Genomic DNA, 17,437 nt, shown 5'->3' with positions numbered 1-17,437 from the left:
AAAAAAAAAGCCCGGCCGGGTGTGGCTCAGTGGTTGAGCATCGACCTAGGATCCAGGAGATCGGGGTTCGATTCCTGGTCAGGGCACATGCCCGGGTTGTGGGGTAGGCAGCCGATCAATGACTCTCTCATCATTGATGTTTCTCTCTCTCTCTCCTCCTCCTTTCCTCTCTCTGAAATCAATAAAGATTAAAAAAAAAAAAAAGTGAATAAGTCTTCTAAAGGCATACCACTACACTAGTAAGAGGCAAAGCTAGCATTCAAATGCAAGTCTGACTCACACTAAGTTACTTTTACTGGGAAAGGATAAAGGGAAAGTTCCACATCCACTGGTGAAAACTATTTATTACTGAAATGGACTAAGTTCAACAGACTGGCCCTTGGGGGTAAAAAAATCAATCAGATATATAAGAAAAGAGAATTGGAATGCACATTACAAATTCGGCAATTTGAATTTCAGCTGTCCAAATGAAAAACTAGAGGCTACAACATGTACTGTACATAGGCTCCTGGCTGAACTTAATTCAAGTAAAGGAGGGACACAAATTGCTAAAGGAAAAAAATTTACTACATTTAAGTAGGTCTATATCTATCAAAAATGCATAAAAAAAACAATCTAGCCCTAGAACTCTGGTATGACCCTGCATTTCAAGGAGACAGTTTATTGCAAAGCAAACTAACACAGGAGTAATCTTAACAGTTAATATGTGTTGGGGGAACCATAACCTTGATATTACAGATAATTAAAATAAACTCCAAAGTACTACTCATTTTAAAAACTGTACATAAACTGTTAAAAGTATCTTCAACTGATATTAAACATTTTTAATTCCATTATCTTCAAGTTGTGTCAAAACCATGCTCCACAAAGACTATAGATTTGGGTACTTAGGTTACATAAGAGGAAAAGTGATATTTAGGACAATATACCTGAAAAAATCCTCAACAAAATATTAGCAAACCACTTCCATTTAAAAGATCATAGACCAGCGCGGCCGGGCGTGGCTCAGCGGTTAAGCATCGACCTAGGATCCAGGCAATCAGGGATCGATTCCCGGTCAGGGCACATGCCCGGGTTGTGGGCTACAGTCGATCAATGACTCTCTCATCATTGATGTTTCTATCTCTCTTTCTCCCTCTCCTTTCCTCTCTCTGAAATCAATAAAGGTATAGTTTTTTAAAAAATAAAAAATAATAATAATAATAAAAATAAAATAAATAAAAGATCATAGACCATGATCAAGTGGAATTTATTTCAGGAATGCAAGGTTGGTACAATATTCACAAATCAATAAATGTGATACACCACATAAACAAAATGAAGGATAAAAATCACATGATCATATCAATGGATATAGAAAAAGCATCTGATAAAATCCAGAACCCATTTATAATTTAAAAAATCTCATCCTTAGAGAGAGAACATAGCTCAACATAATAAAGGCAATATATGATAAGCCAACAGCCAACATCATACTCAACAAGCATAAATTAAAAGAATTTCCCTTAAGATCAGGAACAAGACAGGAATGTCCACTTTAACCACTCTTACTGAACACAGTACTAGAAGTCCTAGCCATAGTAATCAGACAAGAAGAAAAAATAAACACTATCAAAATTGGAAAGGAGGAAGTAAAACTGTCATTATTGCAGATGATATGACACTGTATATAGAAAACCCTGAAGATTCCACGAAAAATCTACCAGAGCTAATAAAATGAATTCAGTAAAATAGCATGACACAAAATGAATAATCAGAAATGGGTGTCATTTTTATACACTATTATAAACTATCAAAAAGAGAAAGTAAGAAAACAATCCTAACAGAAAAATAAGGCGCCTAGGAATAAATTTAACCAAGCAGGTAAAACACATGTACCCAAAAAGTTATAGATACTGGCCATAAGACTGACGACAGGGTGACAGATTGAGTGGAAGCTACACAGACACTCTCCCAGGACCAAACTGGAATTACAACTAAAATATAGAAAAACCATCCTGAATAATCAACTGAAGGCTAGCTGGAGAGCATCATGAAAACCGAGGATGTAAAGCAGAGACTGCATAGAGGCGGATAGGAAGTGTCAAGACATGAGAGGGTTTGCTGGGCTCTCTCAGGCAACAGCTAAAGGCCTAAAGGGGTAACTCAGCTGTGAGGGGTTCCCACTGAAAACTCTGGGGCCTAAACCCCAGGCTGGGGTTCCCAGCCTAGAGCACCAGAACTGAGAAAGTAGCCCACATAACATCTGCCTGTGAAAAGGAGTAGGGTTTGTCTGCTAGGGAGAGACAGCTGGAAATGCAGGCAGCCTCTTAAAGGGCCAACACAAAAAGTTTCCTGTGTAGCCACTCACATTGGGCTCTGGGAGAAGGAGGGCAGAGTGGACTAGAGCTGTGTGAGAAGAATCCAGGGATGCTGGTTCTAGGGATAGACATCAGAGGTCAGCCATCTGGATTCCTGTACTGGGTCATTCTCACATATGGCAGAGGACATCTTTCTCAGGCAGACATTTACATTCCAAGCAGCTTTTGTCTGGGGGAAGCAATTGTCCCACCCTGCTGGAAAACCTCTTGCCCCACCCTGTGGAATTTCTACAGCCTGAGGCTCATTAAAAACTGCAGAAAGCCTGGGAGTATGGGGGAACGAGGTGTGTAGGGGATCAATGGGGGGAGGGGGGACATCTGCATTATTTCCATCAATAGAGATAATTTTTTTTTTTAAATAAAAGAGGCTGACAAATAAAATATTTAGTAGATTGACCTTATAATTCTGATTTAAGATGCATAATTGGGGAATTGATAAAAAAAAAAAGGGGGGGTAACTGAATAACAATCAGTCGCCCTACCACGTGGAGTTTCCACAGCCTGAGGCTCATTAAGAGACTGAACAACAATCAGCCTCCAGGTGTTTTGAGTCTTTGTCTGATTTGCTTTTGGATCCAGGATTTGGGAAAGCAGACCTTGGTGGGCATATTGGTCCTTTCCAAACCCACCCAGCCCCAACAGAGGGAACCACAAGCTGTGGAGTACACAAAACTTCAAAAAGGGTACTCAAGGTCAGTCACAAACATCATATGACACTGGCTTGCACCAGAGACCATCCAAACGACTGTAAGTCCTAGTAGAGATACCTAATAAAAAAATTTTTTTAATCCAAACAAGCAGCCAAAATGAGGAAAGAAAAATAACAAACCCCAACTGAAAGAACAAAAGAATTCTCCAGAAGAGCTAAATGAAATGGAGATAAGCAATATATCAGATATACAGTTCAGAATACTGATCATAAGGATGCTCAACAGCATGAGAAAATAAACGGAAACTATGAAGGAAATTAAAAATGAAACTGTAGGGGAAAAAAACATTAGAAGGAATAAACAGCAGATTAGTAGAAACTGAAGATCAGAGGAGCAAATTAGAAGACAGGGTAAAAAAACTTAATCAAAAAAGCAAAAAGAAAAAAACAATTAAAAAACAGGACAGTCTAAGGGATCTGTGGGGTAACATGAAACATAACAATATTCCCATCATAGAAAGGGCAGAGGAGGTCAAAAGTAAGCAAGGGTTAGAGAACCTGTTTGAAGAAATAATGGCAGAAAATTTCTGTCACCTGGTCAAGGAAAATGTGACATAAGATCATGAGGCAGAGAGAGTCCCAAGCATGAAGCACCCAAAGAGACCCACGCCCAGATACATCATCATTAAAGTGCCAAAAATTCAAGACACAGAGAGAATCTTAAATGCAGCAAGACAAAAGCAATCTGTTACCTACAAAGGAGCTCCCATAAGGCTGTCAGCCAATTTCTCATCATAAACTTTACAGGCCAGAAGGGAATGGCATGAAGTACTCAAGGCAATGCAACACAAGGATCTGAAACCAAGGCTACTCAATCCAGCAAGGCTATCATTCAAAATAGATGGTGAAATAAAGAGCTTCCTAGACCAAAAAAAGCTAAGAGTTTGTCACCACCAAACTGGCACTGCAAGAAATGTTAACGGGACTGCTGAAAAAGCAGCTGAAATAGAGAGAATGAGAAACATAGGCATAAAGAAATAAAATGGCAATAGATAAGTACCTATCAATAATAACCTTAAATATAAATGGATTAAATACTCTGATCTGAGGACATATAGTAGCTGAATGGATAAGAAAACAAGTCCCAAATATATGCCGCCTACAAGAGACTCACCTCAGAACAAAAGACTCACACAGGCTGGGGGTAAAAACAAAAAACTTCTGGAGGACTTTAAAGGAGAAATCGACAGCAATACAGCCACAGTAGGGGACTTTAACACCCCACTGACTTTACTGGATAGATCTTCCAGACAAAAAATCAACAAGGACACAGTGATTCTAAATGACACACTACATCAGATGGACTTCATTGACATTTACAGAACATTTCACCCCAAAGCCACAGAATATACATTCTCTTCAAGTGCACATTGGACATTCTCAAAGACAGACCACATGCTAGGACACAAAACAAGTCTCTACATGTTCAAGAAGACTGAAATCATATCAAGCGTCTTCTCAGACATTTACACAATAGAATACTATGCAGCTGTAAAAAAGAAGAATCCCTTACCCTTTGAGACTGCATGGTAGGACCTGGAGAGTATTACACTAAGCAAAATAAGCCAGTCAGTGAAAGATAAGTGTCACATGATCTCACTCACATGTGCAATCTAATGAACAAAATAAACTGATGAACAAAATAGATCCAGAGATACAGAAGCATGGAACAGATTGACGAATCTCAGACGGATGGCAGTTGTGGGTGGGGAGAGATTAACCTAAGAACTTATATGCATATATGCAAAATCCAAGGACACACACAATAGTGTGGTGAAGGCCTGAGGGGAGGGGTACAGCGTGGAGAGGATCAATGAGGGGAAAATGGGGAAATCTGTAATACTTTCAGATTGAAGATAAATTTCTTTTAAAAAGGAAAGAAAACAAGAACCAAATATATGCTGTCTACAAGAGACCCACCTCATAACAACTCATTCAGGTTGAAAAAACAATATAAAACAAAAAATCTTCTTGGAGACTTTGAGAGATCGACAGCAACAGAGTCATTGTAGTGGACATTAACACCCCACTGACTTCACTGGATAGATCTTCCTGACAATACTCAACAAGGAAACAGTGACTCTAAATGACACACTAGATCAGATGGATTTAATTGATATTTACAGAACATTGCACCCCAAAGCTGCAGAATACGCATTCTCCTCAAGTGCACATAGAACATTCTCAAAGACAGACCACATGTTAGGAAACAAAACAAGTCTCTACATGTTGAAGAACACTGAAATCATATCAAGCATCTTCTCAGACATTTACACAATGGAATACTATGCAGCTGAAAAAAAGAAGGATCCCTTACCCTCTGAGAGAGCATGGTGGGAACTGAAGAGTCTTATGCTAAGCAAAATAAACCAGTCAGAGAAAGACAAGTATCATATGATCTTACTCATATGTGGAATCTAATGAACAAAATAAACTGATGAACAAAATAGATCCAAAGACACAGAAGCATGGAACAGATGGATGAATCTCAGAGGGAAGGTGGCGATGGGTGGGTTGCGAGAGATTAACCTAAGAAGTTATGTGCATATATGCAAAACCCATGGACACAGACAATAGTGTGGTGAAGGCCTAGGGGAGGCAGGGTAGAGGGAATCAATGGACGGAAAAGGGGACATTTTGTAACATTTTCAACAATAAAGATAAATTGAAACATAAAGTATAGATTCTGAAGACTGAAATTGAGTAAAATACAAATAAACGGAAGCATATACCATGTTCATGGATAGGAATAAATAACATCATTAAAATGTCCATACTAACTAAAGCAATCTATAGATTCAAAACAATCCCTATCTAAATACCAATGGTGTATCCCTGCGGATGCGGCTCAGTACTTAAGCATCAACCCATGAACCAAGAGGTCACAGGTTCGATTACCCACCAGGGCACATGCCTGGGTTGTGGGCTCAATCGCCACTAGGGGGCATGCAAGAGGGAGCCTATTAATGACACTCTCTTATGATTGATGTTTATATCTCTCTCTCCCTCTCCCTTCTTCAAAAATCAAAAAAAGAACATATTAAAAAAATACCAATGGTATATTTCAGAGAACTAGAATAAATATTCCAAAAATTTATATGGAATCACAAAAAACCCAGAATAGCAACAAAAGTCTTGAGAAAGAAGAACAAAGTTGGAGGAATCATGCTACCTGATATCAAACTATACTACAAGGTCATAGTATTCAAAACAGCATGGTACTCGCATAAAAACACATATAGATCAATGGAATAAAATCCAGTTCTGGAAATAAACGCAAGCTTTTATGGTCAATTAATAAAATTTGACAAAGAAGGCAAGAAAATACAATGAGGTAAAAAACAGTCTATTCAATAAATGGTGTTGGGAAAGATGGACAGATACATGCAAAAAAATGAAGCTAGTCCAACTCCTTACATCATACACAAAAATAAACTCAAAATGGATTAAAGACTTAAATGTTAGACCCAAGCCATAAAAATCCTAGGAGAAAACATAGGCAGCAAAATCTCAGACATCTCTTAGTAATATATTTTCTGATGTGTCTCCTCAGCCAAGGGAAGCAAAAGAAAAAATAAACAAATGGGACTACATAAAACTAAAAAGTTTTTGCACAGCAAAGGAAACCTTCAACAAATGAAAGACAACCTACTGAATGGAAGAACATATTCGCCAATGGTACACCTGATAAGGAGTAAATATACCAAAATTTATAAAGAACTCAATTCCACATCAAAAAAAACCCACAAAGAATCCAATTTTTAAAATAAGCAAAAGACCTGAATAGACGGAGGACATACAGGATGGCCAATAGTCATATGAAAAGATGCTCAATGTCACTAATCATTAGAAAAATGGAAAGTAAAACCACAATGAGATGTCACCTCACACCTTTCAGACTGGCTATGATCAATAAATCCACAAATGACAAGTGTTTGCAAGAATATGGAGAAAAGGGAACCCTTGTGCACTGTTGGTAGGAATGAAGATTGGTTCAGCCACTGTGGAAAACAGTATAGAGTTTCCTCAAAAAATTAAAAATGGAACTGCCTTATGACCCAGTGATTCCACTTCTGGGAATATATTCAAAGAAACCCAAAACACTGATTTGAAAGAATATATGTACCTCATGTTCACTGCAGCATTATTTACAATAGCCAAAATTTGGAAGTAGCTCAAGTGCCCATCAGGAGATGAATGGAGAAAAAAGCTGTGGTACATTTATACAATGGAATATGACTCAGCCATAAAAGACAAGGAAATCTTACCGTTTATGACAGCATGGATGGACCTAGAGGGTATTAGGCTAAGTGAAATAAGCCAGTCAGAGAAAGACAAATACCATATGATCTCACTTAAATGTGGAATCTAATGGACAAAATAAACAAACAAAATAGAAACGCTCATAGACACAGAGAACAGACTGACACCTATCAGAGGGTAGGGGGACTGGGTGACATAGGTGAAGAGATTAAGCAAAAAAAACAAAACTCATAGACACAACAATAGGGTGATTACCAGAGGAAAAGGTAGGTGGCGGCAGGTAGAAGAGGGTGAAGGAGGAGATAAATGGTAATGGCAGGAGACTTCCCTTTCAGTGGTGAATGCACAATACAATTTACAGATGATGTATTATAAAATTGTATACTTGAAACTTATATAATTTATTAACGTTATCCCAATAAATACAATTAAAAAAGAAAATGTTTATAATTTATTAAGAAAAAACAGTCAAGATATAAAATTGTATATTCAGTCTGATCTCAACTATGTAAAAATGTGCATTTTTTTGAAATTAAAAATTTAAAGAAATTAATGCTTACCCATGAATAAAAGGTTACAAAACATACGTGTGTACATACACTCTTTAGATTTTGCAACACACTACACTCTCCCTTAATTACCACTCTTTGAACAGCATCTTGCCTCTGCCTAGAACACACTGAACCAATGCCACTAAGCCAGGCTAATTCCAATTTATATTTCAGATACCATTTTATATCATCTTCATTATAAAGCCCCCCTAACCCAACTCCAAATCACACAGGCTTCCTGTGTGTTCCCATAGTACACAATATCTCCCCTACCATGGCATTAACTGGGTTTTTATCTGTCTTCCCCACTACAATATTAGCCCTCTAAGGACAGAGACCATTTCCATCTTCTTCAGCACTGTGCACCAAAGTTTTAACACTGTGCACCAGGTCTGACACATGGTAAGCATTCAATTATTTGTGGAATGAATTATCAACAGATCATTACATACCTTACAAATAAGTACTTGCAGGGAAGGATGTCTATAAATGGAATCTTTTTGAAAATGATTGACCTGCTGTCCACAAGCTGTGCAGCTCACAATCCCATGAAGCCCATCTTCTAGGAGAAAGGAGTGACCGTTATTAACACATATACACATATACAAAAAGATATTTACATTAGTCATAATTTTGCAACTTTCGTATTGGAACTTAAATACCTCATAATCCTTGGAAAAATGACATTTGGACACAAGTAAAAAAGGTTAATAATTTTATGAACTTACTAAAAATACAGCAACCTTAGCAAATCCCAGACCTACAAATTCTAACTTGTTTCCTTTTACAAATACAGATCCTATTTCTCATAACAACTTGATATAACATGAGGAGACTCCATAAAAGAAGTTCTAAAAATAGGGGTCGAGAACTCTTTTTGCTATTAATTTACAAATAAATTCAGTATCAGATCTTAAAGAATTGAGAAGCAAGAACAGATTCTTTTTCAACCCTGTACTTAAGTTGGGTATGCCATAAAGGTTTTATTCTCAAAATGGAATTGCCTGCAGTTTCTTTCAATATAGGATGTGAAAACCTGATATTATATTACCAATTTGTTCCTACAATTTACTTCAATATTATCCACAATCCCCATTAAGCTGCCTTCTTTGTATGTTTATTCCACTGTCTACTCCATATTGACACTGACTATTTCCAAATAAGACTTGTAGGTACACCTATCTTGGCAGCAAAACCTCAGAATGGTTGGAGGAAGGGAGTAAGGGACAGCCCCATTGGGCACTGTCTGCAGAAAAACAGACTGAAGATAACCTAAGGAACAAATAATAAGAGGAAGCCTCTACTGCCTCACTCTCATTCCTAGTTCTGCTTAGGACAGTGATTCACAATGAGCTAAACATTAGAATAATCAGATGAATCATTTTAAAACAGAGATAGTCATCCCCACCCCTAAACCACTGAATGGAAATATCCTAAATTTTTTAAAAATTTTTATGGATGATTCTGATGTGCAACCAAGACCTTGATGGAAGGAAGAAGGCAGATTATGATTCAAAAGAAGCCAGTGAAAATGCCCGCATTCACAAATAAAAGGGAAACTAAAAAAAAAATTACAAACTCTGTCTCTCTCCCTAAATAAAAGACAAAACAACAAAACATTTTTCACCTTTTAATTTCCTATTTTGCTTTCTTACTTTTAAGGTCCAAAGCACTTATGGACCCAAACATTATCACAAATATTTTTATTTTGCAGAGGTTAAAAAAGTTTGTCCAATGTATAAGGGCACCATCATACTTTCCAGACAATATAGAGAATTTGACGACTTACTACATAAGCTGCTAATACTGTATTTTAAATCATATTGTGTTTGATCTTGAGTATTCATATATTTTGTATGTTTTAACATAAATATACAGTGTGCTTTTCCATTTAAAATAATTGCATTCGGATAAACTAACAAGATAAATATAAGCTAGAGTTTGAATGTTCATCCAGTGTTTGAATGTTCATCCAGTGTTAGATAATATTTATTAAGCATCTTCTATGTGCTTTTTGCACATATATAACTCAAGAATTAAACAAAACTAGGTGATACGTTGAAGGGTTTCTCCCACATGTACACAAGGAATCGTACCACTAATTAAGAAATTAGAAAAATTTGAAAACAAAAAACTGGAAATAACTTCACATTTGGGAAATGGATAGTGGTTTACTCATACAACAGAATTCTAGAGAGCGGTAAAAAATTTTAAAAACTAGATGTACATTTACTTACATGGATACATTTCAAAAACAATGATGAATGGAAAATGTTGCAAAAGGATATATACAACATACTATTTCGTATATGTTTAAATGAAAAATAAATGCTTTATGAATATATGTATAGAAAAAATATAAAAACATGCATGGAAATGATACACACACACATATGCATACAAACTTCAAGATAATCATTACCTGAGGGGTGGTAGGAAAGGGAAATTGATGAGAGTAGGACTAAACCAATATTTTATTTAAGTGAGATCTGAAGCAAATATTGTAAAATACTGAAATGTTCCTTTGCTTTATATGTACTTGTTTCAATATGTGTTTAAAATTTTTACTTTTAGTTACAAAATATCTTAATGATTATAATACAGTATGTAAATAAAAAGGAGGCATTTTTATTTTTCAGCTCAATATATTTTAATAGTTTTAAAGAGAAAACAAAATTAATGTGAAATATAGAAAAATCAGGTGTAAAGTATATTTTCAAACAGTTAAACTGGGAAAAGGATGTCAAAACAGGCTATGGTATTTAAAAAACAGTGGCTCCTAAACTGGTCAATATAGCTATATCTTTGTGTTTAATTTTGTTTCAAATCAACATAAGAATATTTCATATAAAGTTTACATTCTTCACGTTTTCCTAAATTAGGCTTTGATTTTAGAACAAACTTTCCTTGCAAGTCTGAATATTAACTAGCAATTCAGTACCTCCGATCACTAGTTTATTCATACAAGTGTAAACTAAGTAAACATAGTTAAATTTCTTGTGTGATTTCTGACAGCTTAAAGATATAGCAAATAATTAAGATAAAAATTAACATGCAAGATTTAAGTGCTACTATATGGCCATAAACATAGGTATTTCCTTAAGCACAATATAAGCAAACATTCTTACATAGAACACTCAATAAAATGCTCCAGAAACTTATCAACTCAGACCAAATACCAGCAGCATAGCAAAGTGGCACTAGGAACACCCTCCCCAACAACTTTGGTTCTTTTTTTATTTTCCTTTCAGCCCTTATCCACATTTCAAACACTGAGCGCTCCAGAGTCCCTCCCCAGAAGACACCATTTAGATATACTAATTTTAAAACAGGGCAGTACACTTAATTATGTGTCTTCTCTAGAGGACTCATGATCAGAAAAAAAGAAATTCTTGCTATCGGTCCTTACCATCACCTTCTACTTGCGGATCCTCTTGTTTTAAGAACACTACTTAGCTTTGGTGAGCTTTGTTGCTGCAACAGCAATTACCCTTCTATGAACTAGATTCTCAATAAATCTTCCTTATGTTTGAAAGGGATAGAACACCCCATTGTGGACAAAAAACTGAACAACATTTTCTTGATTTTCTCCAACAACTAATAAATTATTTACCTGAAAAGTGATAATATTTATTTTATAAATACAGATGTTTTACTAGTCCTATCAAGATAATCATATAGCATTGAAATAAAAATCTAGAGAAAATTTCACCAATATAAGAACCATGCCATAATTTCACAATGAAAAATATTAAACAGACACACTTCCATTACACTTCTACTCAGAAATTTAGTGTCATGTTCTATCTTTTAGAAATTCATTACTTTTATAGTCATAGATTCTGGGTCTGTTAATATGCCCCCAAAATACATATAGGCACTATTTAAAAATCACAAATAAGTGGGATACATACTCCACTGTCATAAATTTCTAAATGAATCCTCCTTATGCTAACTTTCTACAGGTGATAAGCCAATATAATGGTGTATAAGTGAGAGTAGACAGACAAAGGAAGAACAGGCTCAGACAGATGTAGGAAAGGTCACCAACTTTAGCTTCCATGTCTTTTCTACTGATCTCTGCATTGCTATCCTTAGATCAATAGATCTCCAACTTTAATGTACATAAGAGGGAACTGAGGCATGTTTCTGACATCATGCCCAGAAATTCTAATTTGTTTGGAATGGAGTCAAGGGACTTGAATTTTTAAAAAGTACCCCAGGTAACAGTAACGCAGATGTCCATCATTCTGTGAAACAATGTTTTAGATGTGTATAAAGTTACGTGAAGGCCACAGGCAAGATTTTGTCCAAATCTAAAATTATTTTGAGGTGAGAGAACGCATAGTATTCTGGCATATAGGCAATACAGAACTAACTAACATGTGCAAGAAGAAAATTCTAAGCTTCTTAAAATAACTTAATAGCCACTGAAGGCAAAGGTGTTTTGATAAATGGTATTAACCTTTTCTGCTTCAGAGCTCAGACAGAAACAGAAGTTATTTTTAAGTAGTGCTTTTAATAAACAATGGGCAGAAAAGTGGAGGTATTTTTAGTAAGCACATCAGATTTTCTAATATGGTCATAAACAGCAATTTAAACTCATGTTTTCATTTTCACTTGTATTTACCTCCGCGTTTTTTGAGATTTTCAGTTTTCATTTTACTTCTGCTTCTAAATTCAGGCCCTTTAAAATCATCTTTGTCTTCATTCAGCACTGGCTCTGGTTGTACAATCACTGTACCTAGAATGATTTCATTTAAAAAACCATTACACATATTAAATGTGCAAGTGAAGTACAAGACTTCAGTTCAGATAAAGCCAACATTGCTGGTACATAGTTTTGTTTCTTTTAAGCTTTCAATACTTATATAGGGATCTCTCAAGAGAAAATAAAACAGGGAAATAGTAAAAGGGCCAGGTGTCAACAATCAGATTACTTTTTGGAATATAGCTCATAAAAATGGGGGAGGGAGGTATTATGAACTAATTATAACATAAATGTGTGAATAAAGCAGAAAGTCTCAGCCCAGTTCTAAATTTTTATAGTGCCTATCACAAAAGCTATTTTGAATAGGAAATCCAAGTTAAGTTCCATAATTTATAAAATAAAATGACCAGACAGGAAATTTTAAAAAGATATTCTATTTGTCTCATAACCCAAATCAAAAACTCAGAAAAAGATTTTTTTGAGGTTTTATTTCTCAATTACAGTTGACATTCAATATTATATTATTTTCAGCTGTAAAACACAGTGGTTAGACATTTATATAACTTACAAAGTGAGAAAAAGACTTTTAAGAGTTGTTTTATATTGCTTTGGATGAGAATAATGAGGGGCAATGTGAGAAGTTAATTCTGCTATTATTGCTGTACTTATTCTGAGGCCTTTCCCAACTAGTATATGTCAAAGTTTCAGTACCCTACAAAGTCCTTAAAGAGTTTCAGACAGAAGGTTTCTTTAACATACTTAAGCTCAAGTGCTCTAACAATAAACTAGAATGACATTAATTGTTACTCCCTATGGAAATATTTTAGAAAGAATGTACTTTCTTAGCTATAAAACATGTACACTGAAGACAGAGGTTGTTAATTTAAGTTTTCAGTATCATCTCTCAAGAATAAATAAAGCAGGGGTATAGAAAAAGAGTCGAGGTCTCACATTTATCTACATTGCTGGGTTTAGTAATTGGGCATTACTGGCAACAATTAAGAAAGTAAAGCCTGGTAGTCAGGGGCCATTCCCCTGAACCATGTGTCTGTTATTCAGCAAGCAGATTTTTGCAAGGAATAGCAATGTAGTTAAATGAATTTCTGAGTGTCTGAGAAAAAGGGAAAAGAGGGCACAGAGGATTGAGTTTTTATAAAGTGGTGAATTTACATAATCTCCAAAAAAAAACCAACTTAACAACAACCATTTCACGTATATACCCTCAGAGAAGCCCCAGCACTTGAAAAAAGCTAAAGATTTATAACTAACAAAAAAATAATAGAATTCTTTCTGAAGTTTCTCCTCTAAATGGAAGCAAAGCACCAGAGTGGAAAGAGCACTCACTAGCTTTGGATTCAGGCAGACCTGGGTTCAAATCTTAGCTTCTCAATTTAAAGCTGAAAAAGTTCCTTGAGCTCTGAATTTGTTCCTTCATCTCTACAAGTAGAAACAATAACTACCTTACAGCACTGTTTTGAGGATTAAATGAGTTAATTTTGTAAGACTCTGGTATCTATACACACTCAATATAGAATTATTAACAATAATTATAATCACCCAAATTTAACCTTATGGAATTAGTTTATTTCTGATTTTGTGGGAGAGCGTTATGCTTAGGTCAAGTTAGTAACATCCCATACTAACTTTCTCCCACAACATTAAAGGAAAAACTTGAATTCCTAGTTCTTAGCTTACCCAGTGGCCATCATAAAGACTCCCAGTGACAACCACTGACAATGTAGCAATCCAAAGTGGGATGCTGCTTATAGGACTCAGACTCCCATGGTAGTTGTTTCTGCCCTTGGCCACGAAAACCATTATATAATATTGTCATAGATGATTTGCAAAACCATGTAAATGTTAGGCCCATCAATTTTCCTTCTACCTTCTTTCTCTCATTTATTCCTTTTCCCTCACTTCATTCCTCAGCTACTGTAACTTCTAATTTGTCTTAGTCAAGCAATGTCTTATCCTCTTACCCATCATTTTTTTTAAATTTCCGTAATCAAAAAATGTGTCATAAAAATGTAAGTACAGGCAGAGAACAAAATTTACTAAACACTGCTGTCAGAATATATTTGAAAAATCTTCTAGGAGCCATAAACCATTTAATAAAGAAAAAAAATCTAAACTTTTGACTCTGAAACACTGTAAAATTAGCAAGACCCTTGTCATTCTCTCATCAGGTTATCATTCTGCTCTCAAACTTGGACCATGAAAAATTCAAGATTTTCATTTAGCCTTTTTGTCCCATCTAATTAATGAGGTTTTAAGGTTAGAACTGCAACAGTTGAGAGCTATGTGACAAGGCTTTTTAAAGGGATAATTACAAAAAATATACCTAAATCTATCTTTAATAGTTAACTTCACCTTTGAGTCTTAGGGAATTTAAGAATACAGTAAGACTAAACTGTGCTGTTGTTTTTATTTATCTTTATTGTTGAAAGTATTACAGATGTCCCCTTTTTACTAAACTCAATTTTAAATGTTTTTGTTAAAAAGTCTTCAGAATATCCATTATGTCTTTCTATAAAGCGAGCACATTAAAATTTACTGGACCAAAACCTAATATATTAAACTTTTAAACCAACTTCCACAATCAAGTATGATGAAAACTAAAATCCCTTTTCTAAAACCCAATAGAAAGAAAATAAGTTTTGTTCTTTTCAAAGCTGACTGAATATTCTAAATTTTAACCTCAATAACACACATTATCATTACCATACTAATACATTTTCATCACTATTAAAGTATCAGGTTGGTCCTTTACACACAGCTAACAGTAATCAAGTTCCAATTTTATAATGATGATTTTTAAAAATACATTTCAATTTCAATTTATATGAAAAATTAATACACATTACCTTTTGGCAAGCTTTGCATAGTAATATCATTTTCTGAATTGTCATTGGAAGCATCTTCATTTAGAATCTCATCCAAAGGCTTTTCATCATCGGATTCTACATACTTTGTTACAATTGAAGGTTTCCTATGAAAAAATTACGTCCATAGAATTATGGACACTTCCAACAATTGGAACAACACCCAAAGAATATAAATAACAGGTTTAGATTGAGCAGTGGCTCTTAAGGAGGGATACACATCAAAATCACCTAGGGAAGCATACATCTCTATTCCATATTACTGAAGATTACAATTCAGTAGGTAGGACCAGAACATGTGCATTGAAAAAAGCTACCAAGGGATTATGAAGAGAACTCCTGGTTAAAAAAGCACTACAGTAGTACCTCGGTTTTCGAATGTACCCTGTTCTGGAAGACAGTTCGAGTTCTAAAACGTTCAAAAACTGAGGGATCCACACCCAACAGCTAGGCCTCAGGGCCTTGCACTCAGCTGGGCATGATCAACTTCCGAGGCATGGTGAAAACCAAATCATATACTTCCAGGTTTACAGCTTTCATAAACGGAAATGTTCGTCCACGGAGGTGTTCGAAAACCGAGGTACCACTTTAGAGAATAAGTTAATAACAAGCTGTGTTTATTAAGAGACATTCCCACCCTGGCCGGGTAGGTAGGTCAGTTGGTTAGAGTGTCATCCAGATATACCAAGGTTGCAGGTTAGATCCCTAGTCAGGGCACATACAGGAATCAACCAATGAATGCGTGAATGGGTGGGGCCATGAATCAATGTTTCTTTCACTCTCTTTCTCTCTCTTCTCTCTCCCTCTTCTCTCTCCCTCCTTCTCCCTCTCTCTCTCCCTTCCTTTCTCTCCCTCCCTCTCTCTCTAAAAATCAATAAATAAAATTTTAAAAAGATCTGAAATGCTTCAGAAGAGGACAGTTTAAAACAAGAGAGACATCCCCACTTGTTAGAAACAACAAAAGTCCAATAAAATAAACTGAAAACTTCTATAAAAACTATACTGCACAATGTGTTATGCGTTATAGTATGCTTATAAATAGTTTGTCATATGTACAATTCACTAACAATTTTACACAGAAAACTATTTCTACCATTATTTGATCTCCTTATAAATTACTCTTAACTATAATGGCTATCACTCCCAATCCTAGATAATTTCACATAACCCTAAAAAACCCATACTGCCTCATAATGCATTTAATATTTCATTTCCTTTTTCCTCCTTTTTCAAAGCACATATATGATCTAAAAGAAGTGATCTACATATTGTAAGGGCCACTGGTACCTAATAATTCCTCCTCAGAAAATTCAATTAAAATTCAGTCAGAATGAATTAATAATTGAAGTCAAGTGATAAATATAAGAGGATTCACTATACTATACTGCCCATTTTAATATATGTTTGTATAAAATAGTTCACTTAAAACAAGAGTGAAGTAAGTTTAGAAAAAAAGATTATTATTCTTAGGAGAAAAATACAACTTGAAAAGGAAAGTAACTTTTTTCCCTTCAACATCAACCAACCTCTTTGATCGTGATGATCCTGATGATTTGGATTTTCCTGAAGAGCTAGCTCCCTAAATGTGAGAAATAAATACAGAGGTGAGTAAAACTTTCAAAAAACACCCCCACAATTTACTAGTTCTCTAAGCCAAGACCTCTGACATAGTGATATAATGAGATATATATATATATATATATATATATATATATATAGATATATATAGATATATATATATGTCTAAAATATTTTTCTAAAAGGAACTTTAAAAACTAATTCTCATTTACTCTCAGGTTTCCTGGGTTTAAGATAATTTTCTGAGTTTTTATTAAATTGTTAATGTTAAATTTTAGGGGGTGGGAGAGGATATGCTTCTGTGTCATAATCTTGGCCCAAGTCAACAAAGAAAAAACAAAGATGTAGAAGTAACCAGATCCCAACAGAGGTAGGGAGTTTTA

General features: G+C 35.2%; 1 protein-coding gene across 20 annotated transcripts in view; it reads right to left on the bottom strand.

The window, feature by feature from the left end:
• Nucleotides 1-17,437, bottom strand: part of ATRX (ATRX chromatin remodeler) — a 264,806-nt gene that overhangs the window by 178,113 nt on the left and 69,256 nt on the right. For 9 of the 20 annotated variants that reach the window (XM_081125154.1, XM_081125156.1, XM_081125142.1 and 6 more), the window contains 4 exons: nt 17,003-17,055; nt 15,459-15,583; nt 12,514-12,627; nt 8,336-8,445 (listed from right to left, as the gene is read on the bottom strand). In XM_081125154.1, coding sequence (XP_080981280.1) covers nt 8,336-8,445; nt 12,514-12,627; nt 15,459-15,583; nt 17,003-17,055 — 402 coding nt within the window. The remainder of the gene's footprint in view (nt 1-8,335; nt 8,446-12,513; nt 12,628-15,458; nt 15,584-17,002; nt 17,056-17,437) is intronic. The other 11 variants (XM_081125145.1, XM_081125158.1, XM_081125144.1 and 8 more) reach the window with 3 other exon arrangements.

Source organism: Miniopterus schreibersii (genome assembly GCF_964146895.1).
Source record: "Miniopterus schreibersii genome assembly, chromosome: X".
Taxonomy (NCBI): Eukaryota; Metazoa; Chordata; class Mammalia; order Chiroptera; family Miniopteridae; genus Miniopterus; species Miniopterus schreibersii.
Note: the sequence above shows the minus strand (reverse complement) of the source record. Positions and strands in the feature narration are given on the sequence as shown.